Source organism: Mycetomoellerius zeteki, unplaced genomic scaffold, assembly GCF_001594055.1.
Source record: "Mycetomoellerius zeteki isolate Tzet28-1 unplaced genomic scaffold, Tzet1.0 scaffold82, whole genome shotgun sequence".
NCBI lineage: Eukaryota > Metazoa > Arthropoda > Insecta > Hymenoptera > Formicidae > Mycetomoellerius > Mycetomoellerius zeteki.
Window position 1 is genome coordinate 168,298 of NW_017257851.1, and position 19,967 is coordinate 188,264.

A 19,967-nucleotide genomic window follows, 5' to 3' on the forward strand; every position below is an offset into this window, starting at 1 on the left:
AAATTTGTCGTTAATCTACATCAGTTTTGCTAGGGAAGTACCCACGATTATACATTTTTATCGAAAATTTGCAAATTGGCGTCAGTTTGAACTTTTTTTTTCATTTTTTCGCTAAAAATAGACTTTAAATTGTTAATAACAATTTTAATTATTTATCAATCTTAAAAAGCGTGTGTACTTCCCTAGATAATTTATCTAAGAAGTTTCAGTTAAAATTTCAAGTGAATCCGACAAAAATTGAGCGAGTAACAGGTACGCAGTTTTGAAAAATGTAGTTTTGAGAAAGTTTCAAAACGTATTTATTATATGAAATATTTAAAATATCGGCTTGGCCATTTTTTTACCTTTACTCTGCTATCCCAGCACCATATAACTGTCCTTCCAAGAATTCATTTTGCTCTTCTGCTTCTTTTCTGAGCGATGTAAGGTCCTTCCGAGTGCTTTTTCGATGTTTTGATGCTGAGCGGTTTGTGGCTTTTACTCGACATTCATCAGTTTCCATGATAAAATTGTATAATTCAGAACTGATCCTCAGCTGTGCAGAAGTGTGCTTATGACATCTAAAAGTCCTCGAAAACCATAGTTGTATGTTATGGCAGCAATGTCAGTGGCGATATCAACCACTGCTTTACCGCTGGAAATTGTTTTTGGTGCAACAGTCCAAACGACGGCATTGAGGCTTTCATTAGCATTTTGAGTGAAACCTCCTAAGCAACGGGAAAGAAGATCGTCTCTTGTCAAATCTTCATAAATTTTCTGAACGGCATCGAAAACTTGCATTGGCATGGCTGGTTTATGAGTATATACATCGAGAGTATGCGAGGCTTTCGCTCTTTGCCAAGAACACCAAGAATCTTTTCCTACTGGACACTTGTCGTGTTGAGGCTTTTCATCTGAAGATATTTTATGGTATAATGTAGCATAGATCTCGTTGCGCATGTTCTCCACTGAATCTGTATTTCGACGTATAGCGAGACCATAATACACACTTAATTCATCGATCAATTTACCAGTCAACTTGCCTCGATCTCCAAGATTTTTAACTTCTTTTTTTAAATTACACAGTCTCGTTCCAAGCCTTTTTTGTACATGTCCAATACATTCTTTCTTGGTAACAGCAAAATTACCATACGGCTTGGCATCTTGAATACTTTTGAATGTTTTGCTGTCACCATCTCCGACATAATAGGCGTATCGAACGTTATACGTGGGCTCGGAACGCGAAAACATTTGCACGACTGCGTCAGGCTCCATTTTCCCTGCACTTCCGCTATGATTTGCATTACAGGAGGGTTCGTGTAACTCATGCCATTCATCATACTCGGCGGTGCCCTCATTTTTCTGCCAATATTCACACTCTTTGCAGTACTTCGATTTCACACAAATATCTATAACTTTTCCTGAAAACCAACCAATCAAACTTGCGAAGCCATAGAGAGAAGAGAAACCGCGCTTTCTCCACGAGCCGTCTCCCGACACTGTTAGTCCCTCAAGCTGACCTTTTTCAATAGAAATTTTCTTTTCCTCCTCGGCAGCTTTCCGTAAGACTTTTGATTTTACAGCGTCCGTTGCTACAGCTATACTTTGCACGATTTCATCATACGACTTTTGAAAGACCGGTTTTGGGAGGCACATAAAGGCGCAAAATTTACTTATTCCTTGAATTCCGATACCAATAAGTCTCATAGCCAAAGTGAGCCGTCTATTTACATCGTAAGCATGACCATTAATTAAGGGGCTACTGTCAATAGTTGTATTCCCGCACTTTTCACACACAATAACAAGCTTGAATCCAAGGCCACGTTTACACGACTCCAAAAAAGTCACACTACCTCCGCATTTTTTACATGCTAGAATTTGCGACAACATGCTAAAAACAGCAAGAAAATTGATAATTCGATAGCCAAATGCAGCATCCACTTCAGTATCATTTTCTGCTGTCGAAGATTTCATTTTTTTTGCTAGCCTAGAAACACCTTCAGTGTCGCCTTCGAAGCTGTGACGGTTGGGCGGCTTCCTATTGACGATTCTGCTCCGACTGGCACGAGTAGAGGACCCTCTAGTCCCTTTTTTATACACTTTCTCACTCATTTTTATAGAAAACAATAAAATAAATACTACCGTAACGTTTATGAGCGCGCAACTCGGAGTAGCACGTGGAACTGTTTACTGCGTGTTTATCCTATCGCACATGAAATGACATAAGCTGCATAAGCATAACATAAGACCGCTGGACCAATGAGCGTCCAGCATAAAGTCGCCATATTGATTTACAGAACATAACATAAACATAAACATAGCGGGCGCGTTCTTTTAGGCATCGGATACAGCAGTTCTTGCAGTAATTCGTTCTTTTAGCACAACTGCACAATCGATTGCAGCGCAGATTTTCGTTCTTTTGGCAATGGATACGCAGTAGATACGCAGACGAATAGAATTAGCTGCGCAGCCGGCTACGTATCTGCGTAATCGTTTAAAAAACACGCAATCGGCAGCTCCGATGCGCAGCGACTGCTAAATCCGATGCCTAAAAGAACGCACCCAGCATGTACATAAGAAATGAAATTCTATGCATATGTTTTATGCATAACGGTATTGTAGCGTCCAATATGGCTTCTCTAAGATTTATTAACGCCATCTATATGTATTTTGAAGAAATTAAATTGATTTGTACAGACAAAAATTACCAACAAGCTATAATACGTTTAAAATGCCGCTCGCAGGTGAGCGGCCTTTCTAAACGTTTAGGAGCGCTCGACGTTATCTCGTTAAAAATAGTTTATTGAATTTTCCCCGACAAAATTGTGTTTGCATATCATTCTTGGATAGTTTATGCATTATTTAAGCCAATAAAAAAAAATTTGAAAAAAAAAAATTTGCTGGGTAGTATAACCCCTTAAAGCCTTATATCCACGATGCTAGAAATTGGTCCGAGATCTCGGAGAGAGAAAGAATTAACCAATCACATTTAAACAATTTAGTCACATGGTCAATCCGATTGGTCAATTCTTTCTTCATCCGAGATCTCTGACGGATTTCTAGCATCGTGGACACTGGACTTAAGAAAAGGATAGCGTGACTTTAGCGTTCACCGTATCTGAATTCACGTTAATAGGGAGTTTTTGCAATAACGTGAATTCAGATACGGTGAACGCTAAAGTCACGCTATCCTTTTCTTAATTAGTTGTTAAGAAGAAGATAACCTGACCTTAGCGTTCACTGGGTGCGTTCAGCAGAACGTTTGTTTTGCAACTGTTATAAGTTTCCTTCGCGCTAATTGGATCATACTTTTAGATCTAGAAGAATGGTCCTATCTCAGCAGACAATCATAAAACGGTTGCAAAACTGTTGAGTCTGCTGAACGCAGCTACTGTATCTGGATAAACGCTGTTGCAAAAACTCCCTATTGCAAAAACTCCCTATTGCAAAAACTCCCTAATATGACGCTATTCTTGAACTTCCTTCTCGCTTCCTTTCTCTTCGTGCTGTAACGCGATGGCGGACGATGCGACGCGCAAACGCGCTCAGTGGAAACGCACCCTGATTAATTGTTTCTGCCGAATGCAACCTTGCTTTTCGCACCGTTGTCGCGACGTTCGCGGCGTGCGCAACTTTACTTCGATAGCAACAAAGATGGCGGGCGTAGTTCGCGCAGCGATTATGTGTCTTTAGGCTCTTTAGGCGCGTTGACGTGCCTGATAAACGTTGTGCAGCCCGATCATCGGGCCAGACCAGTAGCTGTCGCGGACGAACGCGCGGGTGCGTGTATATGTATATGTGTGTGTGACACGTGTGTGCGTACGTGCGTGCATGCGTGCGTACGCGTGCGATTACGCGATTCCGTCGTGTGCGCGCGTGAGTGCTCGCGTGCTTGGCCGCGTTGGGTGATCGCGGGGCCGCGTTTCCGACGTGTTCCGACAAAATATGTCAGAGGCTCCGGAAGCATGAGCGAGGGAGCAGACTCGGTTGCGCAGATCCACGGGGATACGCTCACGACCTTGGGCAGCGAGCGCGATGCGACGGAGCCGTTACCGCTGTCGCCGTTGCCGTTGCCACCGCCGTTGCCGTTACCGCCGTCGCCGACGGCAACGACGTGCACCGGCAGGAGGCCGCGCTTCGGTACCGGCGGCCCCCCGCCGTCACCCTACGTGTGGATCGACGGCCGTCAGCTGCGTAGCGCCCTGGCGTGGACTAAGAAAAGGCCACTCCGACGAGTCAGCTTTCCTTTGAGCGACAGTCACCTTGTGACAGGCTACCTCGAGCCTGACAATCCCTGGAGGCACAGTGAGTATCCTGCTACCTTCTTTCCACGACGGGCACAGTTCGTGCCTTCATTTTTTCACATCTGGTTTTTAAGCTTTGGGTTCATAATACTGGAAATTGCTCCAAGATCCTGGACGGAATAGGAATTAACAAATTGGGACTGTTCAGCTAATTAACCAATGTGATTGGTCTATTCTTGCTCCGTTCAGAAAATTCAGAGATCTTGGAGCAATTTCTAATGTCGTGGAGTCACAAGGCTTTATACCGGATCGAGCATCACATCATTTTGGAGCATGTATTCTGTGTGCTAACTAAATAGCGAATTCGATCACTTGCATTTAGTATGCACTAGATTAATGCATACTAAAAGTTGCTGTACAGTAGCTTTGCTGAAATTAGCAAAAGTTAAAAGCATACGAATATTTTAAACAATTAAGTATCCAATAATGATATTGTGTCATTATTTTAACAGAATATGTACTTTATTTCATTGTCAAAGTTGATTATATTATGCCACTGTATTTAGATATTTTATTTAAAGTGACCTTTAATGTGTTCTAATCCAGTCTAATATGAGTGACTGAATATTTACCATTAGGGTTTAATGACGTTGATGGATACTGATGCACCAACAATTTATATTGAGTAGATTTGAGATGCTTTCCAGCAAGAGACACAGGATGACACAGTGTAACACAGTGAATCATTATATCTTTGTTATTTACCAATGTTAAACAAAGACGAAATCATCACTGTGTTATATTGTGTTTTTTGCTGAAAAACACTACTGATTAGCAATTTGTTATTGATATTTATGACACAAGCAGACGAATGACGTAATTAACCAGTATTAATGCTGGCAAAAGTTGATCAGTTTGTGGATGTTTCGTCTTAGGACTTAAGAAATGCTTAGTTCTTATGTGTTCAAGCATGATGTAAATTTTGTCGGTGATGTCAATTGCTCTTAGAGCCAGCAGAGACTCACTATGGTGTTTAAGATTTGGTACAAAGATGTACGATGTGATTAATTAATCCGATGTTGTGATGTTGCAGGATTGTTTCTGCTTGTTCTCAAGATTTAAATTAAAAAACCTAAACTAATTAAGACCCCTTATAAATCTAATAATCGTAATGGAAACGGGCAATATTATAACGGACTCCTATTGCCCGTTTCCATTACGATTATTAAAGAACCTAATATTGAATATTGTTTAAAACCTAGTGAGTCGTAATTACTTGCTGTAACTTTGTATAAATTACTTAACGGACCAACGCTGTAAATTGTCGTTTTGAAGATCCCAAGAAACTCCATCGGCTGCTTTGAAAAATGTCAATGTAAAATGTATGATATAACATATAAATATGTTAAAGAAATATGACGAATATGCGATTTATTTTTTAATCAATTTGTAATAAAATTTTTTTTCTTTAATTTAATAGAAGGTATACATGTAGAAAATTTGTCTATCTAGACAGGAAAGTGATTGTTTATTCGTCGAAATATTTTTATAATATTCTAAATCGTTCACATGATTTCTTTGTCTTTAACACGGTTGCATTTTGTTACTATGCTATCAAGTTTTTTTATAGACTATCCCAAGCGAAAGATTTCACAATGTGATCTATGTACTAATTATAAGTTTGATGAGAGAGATATATATATAGCGATGTTAAAATTTATCTGATACAATATACGATTGTAATAATATATGTATATATTTTTTTCTCATTGTAATTCTTGTGTACGATAATGATTCTTGTAAAATAAATAAATAGATAATTATACACCATGATATTACAGACTGTTTTTTTTTAACTTCGCACTCATATTCTATTTATTTTATACATTATGTATATATTGTGACACACATATACATTAATTGAATACACATAGATTTATCACGTCAGAAGAATGTCAGAACAATCAATATTTATGGAAATTCCACTTTATCCCAAGAAGTCTTTTAAAATTTCCTTTTAAGAACCTTTTTAAGAAATCTTCCCCCCCCCATTTTCTATTACTTTTAAAATGTAATACACAAAGAAATTGTTAATATAGACAAAGAAATTAATTTTAGAGATGTTTTTTTAAAAGACATGACTTTTGGGACGTGATTTTTAAAATTTGTGTTATAATCCATGTTGTTGTACGTTATGAGAAATAAAACTATTAATAATTGTTCCCAGCTGAAAATGTGAATCGCGAGGACTTAATCTTTGCATACAAGGAGTCTTGCGCTCGTCATGCCACCGAACCCTTGCAAAATGTTTTAGTTCAACTCGAGGTAAATCGACCATTTACTTCTTCACAACGTTCCAAGTAGTTACATTTAGTTCTATACAGTCGTCTTTTATGGTGTATATTAAAAGCATTAAATTTAAGTGTGAGCAACAATATGTTGCAAAGTAATGATCTCAAGTTCTATGCATTTGAAAGTTGTTTATTTGACGAAAACGCTGAATTGGCTGAAAGTTTTTTTTTATTCTTTATCATAGCATTTCGTTATCATTGTACATTTTTTATCATCGTACATTTTGTACGAGTCTATTATTTGTCCTAGTATTTTACTAATATATTACTATATTTATAATATATTTATAATACTATATTTATAATATTTTATTAATATGTAAGACTTTCTTACCGAATAAATAAAATCGTAATAATGCACAGATATGCTTTGAAGAAAAGTTTTACAAGTTTTGAAATTTAGTAAATTTTGCAGGGAAAAAAGTTTTGGCGTTCACTTTCACATGTTCTCATTCTTGTTATATAGAATTTAGATATATCTGAAGATCGTTGCGAGGAGCTGAATTTGAGAGGAAAAGTCTTGGATCAGGATCATATTGAACCGTTGGAGGAGATACTGAAGAGAGTACAGTTTAATAAAGTTATTTTAGAAGGAACATCTCTTACTGACGAGGTATTTTCTCTGAAAAAGATAGATATATATTATTAATTATATTTTTAATATGTATACATACTGTCTATATTAATGAACAATTGTTATTACAGAGTTCCGTGATATTATTTGATATGATGGAATATTATGAATCCGCAAGATACTTAAATATTTCGTCTAACCCAGAAATCGGAGTGCGCGGCTGGCAAGCGTGCTCGCATATGATTAAGAAGGTACTTATGCAACCAATCAAAGAATTTCGTAAGACAGTCTTATATCGGTCCTAAATGTCAAAAATGTTTTTTTAATTATTTTTATTTTATTTCCATTTCAGTTAATTTTGTATAGTTATATATGATAGTATTATCATGATATTATATGTATTTAAAATGTGAAAGTGCTGAAAGTGTAATTAATACAATTCTTATTTGTTTAGACTGAGAGTTTAGAGGAGTTTGAAGCGGGGGACATAAAGTTTGATGAACAAAACATGAACACTTTGACACGTGCACTACGGGTAGTTTGCCATTTGCAAATCCTTAAATTGGAAAACTGTGGATTGTCGGGGAGAGCAATTATCATGCTTGGTATTTATCGTATAACAATTTTTTCTTATGCATTAAAATACTGTGTATTATGTTGCATTTACAATGTAATTATGTTGTTCGCAATTTGTTAATAGAGTAACATCATTATAATTTTAATGAGAAAAAATAAGTGTTGTATTATAGCATTAAGACATGTTATTGTAATTGTTAAAATAAAATTTAGAAGTTTTCTTTATAATTGTTTCACATAGATTATGACTCTTTGTTTTTCTAACAGTTACAGCCCTAAAAATAAATAGCGGTATACGAGAACTATATTTAGCAGATAATGGGCTTGACTTATACGACGCTATACAACTTGGATCTCTCTTAAGAATGAACAATCAGTTGCAATTGCTTGATATTAGGTATGTATCTTTATAATGAAGAACGATTTTTTTCCGAAAACCTTTTTCGAAAATATAATGTATGTAAAATATATTAGTTTTTTTTAATTTGATCTTTAGATTTCTCTAAATATTTTTAAATTTACGAAAATTGATAGAAATTGTATGTATAATTGAACAACATAAGAACAATATTTTTGTATGTGTAGATTTGCTTTATTTTTATAAGAGACATGCATTATGCTTAAGCGAGTAACGATGTTAGTACAGATTTTTTGTTTTTGGAATTGTTTTTTTCTAGTAATAATAACGTCCAGGACGACGGAGTACGAGATATATTGGAGGGCCTGATCAATCAAGTGAATGAGGACAAAACTGGCAAGGGACTTAGCATCCTGATATTATGGAATAATCGTCTGACCAAGAAATCATCACCCTACTTCTCGAGGATTATAGTATGTATTACAAATGTACTTTTGATATATTGCTTTTAATTGTTGATATATATTTTACGATAATAATAATTTTTGTGATTTATATAAATATAAATTAATTAATAATTGTAATTTGTATTGTAATTTATAATTTTTTTGCAAATGAATTTTATTTAATAAAATTACTACATTAGTTATTAGAGCTGTTACAGTTATTTTATTACATCAATTATTTTTTGTGTGCTTGCTCTTATATATGTTTATATATTTGTACTATTATTAGTAAATATGTTAACATAATTGGGAATAAGAAAATTATTCTCAATTATTAGAGTAGTAGTTTTTATTTTCAATTATTAGAGCAGTAGTCAGTTCATAAAAATCGCAAACGAAAGAAAATTTAAAACTTAAATTAACAAAAGTTAAATGAAATAATAAAATGTATGTTGTTTGTAATGCAATGCTCGGCTTATTACACAATAATTATATTCAGGCATTATCGAAAACCTTGGAGACTCTGAATATTGGCCAAAATATGCTAACGGATGAGACATTGAGCATCGTTAATGAATCATTGAAGCAAAATCGTGTTCTCCTACAATTGGGCATGCAATCTACGGAACTCACATGCGATGGAATAATTACACTCGCTGAAATAATGGAGACGAATCAAGTTTTGCAGGTAAAGTTTTCGCTTATGCTTTCAATGCTTCGTTGTGTTCTATATCACACCTTCCTTTTACAGAGGATAGATTTACGTGATAACATTATACAGATGCGCGGAATGCATGCTCTCATGAATGTTATGAAAAAGAACAAGACTATTACGCAGATCGATTTGGATGACAAACCTCGGATAAGAATAGTGAGTGTTGATATTTATTTTACATGAAAAGTTCTGCAGTTATGTATAATGTTTGTATTAAGAACTTGTGAATAACAAAATGTTATTCGTGCAGTTTATTTAAAAACGTTTAATAATTTTGTGTATATATAATTCTTATGTTTAATATTTATCTTTATTTTTCAAACGCAAAGGACGGTCCTTTGCACGAGTATAGGGAAATGGCTGCGGAGATTCGCAATTGTTGTAGCCAGAATGAGGAACGCCGTCTACTACAGGAATCCACCGAGGATGTTGAGAGTCCACGGCATTCAAACCGATTGCTGAACGCGAGTTCCCGTAAGATCTCGCTTACCTGTCAGACACTGCCAAGTCCGTCGCGATCGGCGATGTTAGCCGCCGATGAGCCGGTGACGCGCATGCTGGAGCCAAAGCGCACTAGCGGAGGTCGTCTGCGCTCCCCGGCTCCCAGTCCTATTCCCTCTCCCGTGGCTAGTCCAATCCCCAGCCCATCCCGGAATCGCTTCGTCGTGTGTCGAGTATCGGAAGCATCGTTGCGTTCTGCCGACTCCTCGGTGTCCTCTTCGCCGGTCACACCGCCGTCCCTCGGCTCCTCCCCGTCTCTTGGTTCTTCCCCGTCTTTTTTCCCCAATATAAGTGGCGGTCCGTCGCGGTTCCGCGTGTCGGTCGTCGAGTCGGCCGGCGCCGACCGCTCGTCGCCCAAATCGGTCGTCGCATCCTCCAGCGGCAGCTCGGTCACAATCGGTTTTAACGTCACAATCAACACGGCCGACTCCGACGATCATGGCAGCGCAACCAAGATGGACACGCATGTGACGCAGGCCGCTAGCGATAGCACAACCGCGTCCGTAGATACGCTTAATGTAGTTGCGACATCGACAGAAATGTCCCCAAACGAAGATATTGCCAAAAGTGAAGATAGTTGTGACAAAGGAACGAAGGGAAAGGAAGAGCAATCGGATGTATATCAAACTGAACAGCGATTCTGGACAGATGAGAGCGTTACTGAGACGTGTAGGAATGAACGCGATGCAGTAACAAAGGCTGAAGAAGAGCGATTAGTTCAGAAGGATATAACTGCGATGTTGCAATCTGAAAGAAACGAGGATATCACGACGATTCGCAAAATACATTGCGATGTGGCGGCGAATCAGAGCAACGTTATGACAGATCTCGATAGTATTGCGACGCCCGATAGGGATACTAAAGCGATCGAGGATCAGCGCATCGTGTATACGAGTACAAAAGAACTACAGGTACCTGCATATCCGAACGAGGATACAGCCTCGATGAGGATTAACGTAGTCGAGGATAAAGCTTCTATAAAATCATCCTCGGATGACACATCGGAATTGCGCGTAAATCGGACGACTTCAGAAGGATTGTCCTCTTACGCTTTGGAGTCTTCCGTAAGTACTACCTCGGGAACGTCCTCGACTCGCATGGCAGAATCACATTCGCGAGAACAGGCGAACACGTCAGTGCAGAGGCACAAGTCCAATCTAGAGAAACTTCTGTCCTTGTTCCAGCATCCTGGCCAGTTCTTCTCAGACTCTTCAAGCGCTGCCGCAGACACGAGAAGTTCTTTGCAGGAGAACGTAAGTGGCATGATGGCATTTGGCGACAGAATGCAGCAGTACCTGAAGGAAGGCCGATCTAAGATTAGCACTGAAAGTTCATGGTCTTCAGAACCTGGATCTTTGTCGAAAAACAGATCAGTGAGCGTAAACGTATCGCAGTTACAGAGTTTGACCAACATATTCGCATCTTTCAAACTCGAACCTCAAGCGAGTCTCATTGAGCATAGTACTAAGTTTTTTGGTCAGGCGAAGGATCAGGATACGAATGTTGGAGAGAAAGATTTAGAAAGATCGACAAAAGTCGAGATTGCAAGGGTAGACAAAGATTTATTTAGTCAGAAGAAAAATCAGGTTGCGAGAGACGATGGCAATAATCTGATCGGGCAAGAGACCGGCAAAAGTAATTCATGTAGTCAAGAGCGAAATCGGATTACCGAAAATGATGAGAGGAGTTTAATCGTTAAAGAAAAGAATCAGATTGTCAGGAATGACGAGGGCGATTTATTCGTCCAAGAAAATAATGAAGTGAAGAGAAACGACGAGGAGAAGTCATTTGATGATATCAAAGACGATGAAAAGAATTTAATCGGTCAGGAAGAGAATCAGGTTTTGAACGATGAGAGTAATTTATTTGTTCAGATAAAAAATCAGATTTTGAAAACTGAGAGAAATTTAGAAGATCAAGAGAAGAAACAAGTTGTCAGAAGCACTAATGAAAGTTTCGAAGATCAAGAAAAGACTCAGATTATTGAAGACAGTAAGAATGTACAAGATCAAGGAAGAGATGAGGTTGCGAATAACAACGAGCACGATTTAATCAATCGGGAGAAGATGTCTGCGAGAAGCAGCGAGAACTTGGAAAATCAGGACAATAGGATCGCGAGAAACGACGAGAAAGATTCCATGGCTATACAAATTGTACATATTAATGAAAAGAGTGTTGAGGAGGACGGTGTGCGTTGCACAGATAAGTTACAATGGACAAAGTCTGACCTTAGTGATCGACTGTTACCTGAAAGTGTGCAATCAAAGGACGATTTTGTTGATAATTTAGTATTAGATAGCAGCTATGTCGAGCCAGATGTGGCGGCTTCATCGTTGCCAGCGAGCAAATCCTCTGTGTGTATAGATATAAAGTTAATTGACGTAGCCGGATATTCTGCTTTAAAGTTAAGTAAGACCGACAGTACAGGGTGTAACGATGATTTTATTAGTAATGATGAGAATCGGGGAGAGCGTGATGACGCGCAGAATTTAGGAAATACAAAGCGTAATAATATTGAACGCTTAAAACGCGACAATCTGGAAGATTTAGAGTACGACGGAGCGAAAGTTTTAGGGAATAACGACACAGAGTGTTTAGAACATAATGATGCAGTTGGAGGAGCGGATGCCTTAACGGCGAGGACATGTGATACAACCACGGACAGTATTAATCAGACTAGTGATAATAGTTTTCCGATTTGTAACATAGGGCATGATAGGAAAACCGTAGATAGCGTAAGTACTACGAGAATGTCGACGAATACGGACGACGATGTCGGCATGATTAAATATTCACCAGGCAACTGCGGGATGTCGTTGAACGATGTCTGGGCATCGTCGACGTTAATAGATGACGTCGTGGTGTCGTCGAGATCGTTGAAGGACGTTGACTCGGACCACTTAAACGAGGAAGTTACCAGTAGCATGTGCTGCGTTGTCGATCAAGATCGTCAATGCGAATCTATAAAGAGGGAAAAGGAGGAAAAGGACTTGATGGAAGTCCTTGATAATGATACTTGCCGCATTTCCGCCGACCATAAAAGTACAAGTGTAAATATTAAGATAGAACCATGTGAATCGGTGACGATGCATTCTGAGAGCCAGGAGGCGTTCGGGGAGCATCTTGAGGGACAGTCTTTCATGCCAAATAATGTCGACACACATCGAACTATCCTTAAAGAGGCCGAGACCGAGGAACAGCCGGAAGACGTCGACGACAGCAGGCGGATCGACCCGACCATCCTCGTCACGCCATCGTACGAGACGTCTACGAATCTAGACAAATCCGACGCGGAGGAGCTCATATTCTGCATGACAGACATCTCCACGGACGGCACATCTGTTGAGGACGAGCTGTCACCGAGCGTTCCGTCCAGAAGCTCGCCGAATGAAGGTGCCAAGGTGACGGAGTCGTACTTCGAGCTGTCTGCTTCGAAGGCTACATCGACGAGCACGCTGCTGATCGAGAATCCCGAGAATATGCACAGGAATAGCCAAGATTCTGGTATCGAAGAAACCGTTTTGACGCTTGACGACGCTGTCGTCGGAACGGTAGACACGCATCCATTGCCACCGCCCCGCAGCAGCCTCCAGGAGAGCGTGGACTCCGGGATCGAGTCGGAGTGCTCATCGATATGCATCAGAGCAGAGCCCGCAGCCGAGCGGACGCTGGAGGTCGGCGTGGTCCCGAAGAGGCCCTCGCGCGACGACACCGGTGTGGACGATGACAATGACGAATACAGGGAATTCGCGTCGGATTTCTTAGCGAGGGAGGCAGGACTGGTAGATAACGACAGCATAAACGACACCGTCGCGCATTCATATCTCAACAGCATCAAGTGTACGATCGTCGGTACGGCGCGACCCGTCTCCGATGAAGACGTCGCGCACCCTCCCGCAGCCGTACATGGCACCAGGTGAGTATATTGATCGCGGGTACCGGGCGGTGCCTTCTTCTCAGCTTCTTCGGAACTTCCTACAAGAACCCTTATAGAATGCGTTAATATACACTCGACGTGTAGCGTGGCTTATAATCTCAGCAACATAATCACGACAGATGAGAAGAATAAAATGTGCGGCAAATATTCCGCATCGGGGAATAATATGCTTATAGACGTCGCTCTCACCAATATGCTGTCACATGTTGAAAGACCCAGACAACTCATTTGGGATTTAGCGAATTATTTAGTTCAGAGAACAGTAATAGGTTCTCTTCGGTTCACCACAATTTCTATGAGTTCAATCAGATATAAATTTCACTTAAAATTAAGTTTTCCTGACGTTTCACTTAAGTGATTTCGTCATACTAGTCTTTCAGCTCAAAATTGTTAAGAAATAAGAATAACAATGTCTGCAGAGATTGCACACTTGTGAATGGACGACTTACGCTATACATTTGTGTGAAAGAGTCATACATTCTAAGGGTTTACGCGACTGATGGAAAGGATGTTTCTTTCACTACTTCGACTTTTTTGGCTTTCTGCTTATTCGCTTTTTCAACTCACGGCATCAGCTTTCGTTGTTGCTATTGCTGACAATGTTTAAAGAAGAGAACTTCAAAAAGTTTCGAATGCTCTGCCCATCGTGAATTAAATGTAACGAAATGTTAGAAAATAATCGCTAAACAGGACTAGAATTATCTCGTTTCTTTTGCGGAATTATTATAAGCATTCAAAAATCTTCAAAGACTCACGCGTTGTTACAAGGTTTCTACAGAACTTTCAACTTAACTTTTATCTTGCAATTTGTTGGCGATCTTTTCGTTTGCTCCCTTGCTAAATTATTTTTACCTCGTCTATTTTTAATAAACACATTAACATCTTTGCTTTATTAACAAATTATTTAAAAGAGAAGCTTAATTTTTACACTTGTTTTATAATTTATAATTTTTTGTTCCTATCTTCTCTGGATACATGTATATTTTCCTCTTATTGTGTACATTTTCCTCTTGATGTTTCCCTTGCTATTGCATCTTTATCATGAAAACTTCAATATACATTGTGTAATACAATTTTAAAGTAAATTGGATATAGTTACAGTTTTACAATAGCTACAATTTTACAATAAATAATTTTACAATAAATTTTAACTTTTTTCTCATCGTTTAAAATTTTATTTAATTATTTGAAAGTTTATGCACAGCTTTTCTTTCAAAATGCAAAATGCACAATTTATATATTCGCACAAATATTGGTTTATGGGACAAAGAAAATGCTTTATTTTTTGCAGCCCAAAATAATGCAGCGAAAAAAGAAGAGAAGAAAGTAAAGGATAGTAAAGGGAACAAGACAAACGCGATCGAGTATAACGTCGACGATGATGTCGACGAATTGAAAGAAGTGATGATGCAGCTCGAGCCAAAGTATCGGCGCTATGCCAACTGGCGGATTTGAATGCTATTTGAAATTGTCTATCATTCTTTCGGAGGTCGTTGATGCAAAACAGATGCACGCTTGGCTCCAAGGACTGTTGATTCCGTGGACACTTATAATTATTTACATACATCCTATTATGGATTCTTGGGTCCATGAATCTTTGATATTATAGATTCTTGGTTGATTTTCTTATCCTTCCGCGCTTTTGCGCCTAGAAGTTCTTAGTTTCTAGACAAACTTAAAGACATTTGCCATTACAAATTTTGACGAGTATGAACTAGGAAACTATTTTAATTATTGTTACGATAATAATTGTGTCCTGCTCTTTTCAATAATCTTTGTTTTATGATATTTGATAGTATTTTTATGTATACAGGGGTATTTCGGTACCATCTTTGTGAATTCGGATTATTATTTTGAATAGTACTATAGTACTATAATAATCTTGCATATATAGCACTTTATGGATCTTTATCTTTCATTTTATACTCTTGAATCTGTAAAGTAATGTATTTTCGCAAATCCATATTCCACAGATCTTTGGAGTTGTTGCACGTCGAAACAATATGCGGAATTATTACGACGCGAATTTTTTGACGACCCCGTGGTAGATGAAGTACACATAATAAGCGAGCGTTGAAAACTTAATTTTTAATTGTAATAAGTGTCTTATGTACTATAGCTAATTTTTTGTCGATTATTTTTTATTTCGCGGGGAGGCGCAACTGTTGGAAAGTAGGGGAAGATGAAATAGAAAATGTACAGTAGACGATCGATTCTAGTCCCGAAGACAGTCGATCTGTCTTGGGAAATTGTAAACTTAACATGCACCACTGTCTCTCGCCGCGCATAGATATAACACGCTGGCAGTGATCAATGTAACGCCAGTGCTTCTTAAACTTACAAATCATGGGACACCAAAGGAGATAGTTTTTTCTTTGTCGTGCCTCGAGCCTTTGAAGATTTTCCTTAAGCAGGCGAAAGTTACAACTGTAGGGTGTTCCATTACACAATCATTGATGATGTCCTTTCAATTAGAAGTTAAACTGAAGACAGAGTAAGTGATGGCTATTTCAGCGTTGATGCAACAATAAATAGAAATAGAAATGTTAAAAATTGCTAATTTTCATTAAACAAATATCTATATTATAAATAAAAGATTATCTCTATGTGCGTGTGCATGAAGGGACATCTGAACGGAGGAGAACACCTTGTACATAAAACATAAGGAATAGTATAAACTTTTTCAGTGTAACTTTCTTTTTATGATTAAATCTTATTTGTGTTGGATGGATTATAGTGAAATATATATATAGACATAACAAAGGATAAATATTTGTCGCAATTAACATACTAATCAATGTAGAATTATCTGTTATATATTTCCAGATTTTCGTGGAACACAGTTTAAGGAACACTGACCTAAGAAACGTGGCGATTACCTTAAACGAAATACTTTAACGAATTATTACTTAAGTGTACATCACTCTTAACTAAAATTGAAAAACTTCCTGAATGCCTTGCATATATAGTATATCGCAGAAAATATGAGAATCATTAATAGATTGCTGTCAAAGATGTTTGAAGCTGATTTCTTAATATAATTTAAAAGCCATATTTAATATTTTTTAATAATAATTTAGTACAACTTACTGGCATATTGATAATAAAGAGACGCAACGAATCAAGTTTTAGGAATGTAAATAAAAAATAAGATTATTTTTTAATTAATTAGAGATTCTATTTGTATCTGCAGAGATCGATGAAGATACTTAATGTTAAAAATTAAGAGGTTGCTTAAAAGATTTAATTTTTTGTTTAGCTATGTTGAATTTTTTAGTTTTGTTAAGGAGATAAGGTTTCTATTACTGGTTACCATATTCTCTGAGATGTTCTGTACATTTATGTATATTTGTATGTACGGGTGTGTGGTATGTAATGTGTGTATTGATTGCAGGAAAACGCAGTTGAGAAATATTCGCGGTTACTGAGTGATCGCGCGTTACATCACAGACGATAGGTTTTGTAGGCGACTCGAATCTGTTTCGTGAACTTACTTAAATGAAGTTCTAATAATATACAAGACAGGAAAAACGTTCTTACCTTTTTACATAATATAGTTACATTTTTTTAATATTACAAAGCAATTTATTATCTTTTTTGCACGTTTATAACTTATATAAAGAGACGAAAATAACTTAAAGTCATCTGCAATGTAGATGAAATCCTTATTGATATATATATATATAAATATATGACTTTCTTGTTTTAAACAGTAGGCAGGTTTATATATATATACATATATTTGTTTTTATGTAAATAAGATATATCTTTTGTACCTTTTGTAATAGAATTAAGGTTTATTAGGAGATTAATTTTATTGCTTTATGTTACTTTGTTTTATTTATTAACATTCAGAGTTTGGAAATTGGCGCAATTTTCGTCGAGTAACATTATACTTAGATATTATATATACACATGTCTTTTTTATATTGTTACGTACATACATTAAAAACAGATTCGAGTCTTGTCGAAAATATCGTCAAAGTTATCGCGTTTAGGTAGCTCGCAATTTTTGGAAAAACGAAATACTAATTATTCTATTATTGTATCTTAAATTATATCTCGTTTTTTGTGGTTATTTACTCTTACAAAATCTCGTTACAAATGTAAATATATAACATACATACGTATGTATGTATAAATATATATACATATACATACGTATTATCATGTTACGTATGCATATGTATATGATATGGATACATATATATATATATATATTCGCCACGTTGCTAGTGGCTAATGTTATGTAGAATAAGATCGTCGCCCTTGCGACGGTGACAACTACAAGCATTCTTGTACCTGTCTCGCGCTGAGTAATAATTGCACGTGCAATTATGGCATTTTTACTGCAGCTTACAATTTGTCAAACAGTGAATTACAAGCGCAAGTTTCTATGTATTCTATTGACAATAAGTAACAAATAATCGCTGAATTTTTAGTATTCTTCTATGTATTTGACCAAGCGGATGATGGTGATAAACAAAAATAATCAGTCATACTTGTCCATTAGACTTTGCGCCAATATTTCCATTGAAATATCCTGGCAAACGTCTCAAAGCAACATTTTGAATTGCCAAAAAAATATCTGACAAATTAAACCCACCAAAAAGTGATTTTGATAAACTGAGAATTTTATCGAGAGAGATCAGATGTTGCGCGTGCAATTAGAGCGTGTTTCATTTTTTTGCGACATGTACAATTTCCCGCGTGATAGAGAACTATATATAATAATTTTATGACATTGCAATTGCACGCGCATTTATTTCCCAGTGAAATGCGAATATTAATCCTAAAACTATGCCATGCTCCAAAGCCGTGGTCCAGAAATGATCGCGGACGTTGTAACTCGGACCGAAATTGTACAAAGCGTTAATCGTACAAAGTCGAAGGACGATCCCTTCTACCCTCGTTCCCTAAAATATACGTTTGAATACTAGAAAAAGAATTTATAAATCTTGCAAGATTTTTGTAGCGATTTCTCTATTCAAGTGTATTTTAATACGATTATACCGGGAAGGAGAGGGAACGAAATTTAGGTTTTGTCTACTCTCGCGTCTGTAACGAATCTCTCGTCGATTCTGCGACAAATTCAGTCGTTTGATGGAGAAACAATGATGATTTTTTTTTTGCCGCGAGCAAGAAAATTCGGAGAATTAATTTTACAAATTCGGAGATATTTTTGAAGAAATACCACGCTCTTGAGTTTACTTCATCCTTTCGTCGCTTATGACGCGCGAAAATATCTGGAGGAAGTGAATTCATTGGTTCTTGATGTTAAATCTTTGTAATTTATAATTTCATGTAAAAAGAAAATGTGTATATCGTTTGTTAAAGATAATGTAATTATAAATTGATATAATAACGGGTACAAATTGGTTTCGACCGACAGAGTGATTCGAGATCAAAGTTCTTACGGCGATTGAGCTGCTTATTTGTGTGTATATCTGTTTTTCTAAAACTGGAGATATCTGTTTGGAATATCTTTTCTAGACACCGGTGACAATGTTTGCGAGTCTCTTGTTGTTGAAAATGTAAGGAAACTTTTTCAGTAGTGCTCTGGGAACAATTTAGCTCCTAGAGCACTCGGTGTACACACGTGTGTGTGAGGGTGGATGCCGCGTGTGAATGTGCGTGGTAATCTAAAATATGTAAATAATTATTGCCGAACCGGTTCTACGAATGTCCTGAGAATAGATGTAGTATATGAAAGAGAAATTCTATATATGTATATGAGAGATACAGATTGAGTTTAAGAGATTTTACCGAATCGACGTATGAGAGAATAAAAATGATTTAATTATAATCGCAGATTTTTTTTTCTTACCCCCAGTATCATTCGCTCGTTATCTTGAGATCCTTACATCCCATATTTATCTTCTAAACCTCGAGATAATATTGCATACGATTTTATTTATGTATCGAACGATTTGAATTCGTTATTAAACAGTCGCATGCAGATTATCAATATAAATTTTGGTCCGTCTTTTTTTTACTTCGATTTGTAATCGCTACTGTACCTCGTTATGATTTTATTTCGCCGTTAAATTATAGATTAGAGACATTATTTTAAATGATTATCTAACAATAATTATATGATTTACAATCTAATCACGCATCTGAGAGATTATTCCGTATGAAAAAGGATGAAAGAAGTAGATGTATGTATATTTTATGAATTGATTGAAAGATGCGATAGTATATATATATATTGCTATATATATATATTGCAATATATATATATTGCTATATATATATATTGTATATATATATATATATATATATA

The 19,967-nt window shown here is 37.1% G+C and overlaps 1 protein-coding gene across 1 annotated transcript; it reads left to right on the top strand.

The window, feature by feature from the left end:
• Window positions 1-3,703: 3,703 nt before the first annotated feature.
• Window positions 3,704-15,052, top strand: LOC108729952 (uncharacterized). The gene is made up of 12 exons (XM_018459352.1): window positions 3,704-4,284; window positions 6,451-6,548; window positions 7,041-7,187; window positions 7,280-7,399; window positions 7,603-7,753; window positions 7,992-8,121; window positions 8,402-8,555; window positions 9,028-9,216; window positions 9,280-9,399; window positions 9,573-12,586; window positions 12,617-13,660; window positions 14,973-15,052. The coding sequence occupies exons 1-12, from the start codon at window positions 3,945-3,947 to the stop codon at window positions 14,980-14,982; spliced, it is 5,517 nt and encodes a 1,838-aa protein (XP_018314854.1). The 5' UTR covers window positions 3,704-3,944; the 3' UTR covers window positions 14,983-15,052.
• Window positions 15,053-19,967: the final 4,915 nt, after the last annotated feature.

Bases quoted from the DNA above. Each gene is read 5' to 3' on its own strand.
- LOC108729952 (XM_018459352.1), top strand. From the start codon at position 3,945: ATGAGCGAGGGAGCAGACTCGGTTGCGCAGATCCACGGGGATACGCTC. The intron at 4,285-6,450 runs GTGAGTATCCTG...AATTGTTCCCAG, and splicing joins TGACAATCCCTGGAGGCACA to CTGAAAATGTGAATCGCGAG. The intron at 7,188-7,279 runs GTATTTTCTCTG...TTGTTATTACAG, and splicing joins GAACATCTCTTACTGACGAG to AGTTCCGTGATATTATTTGA.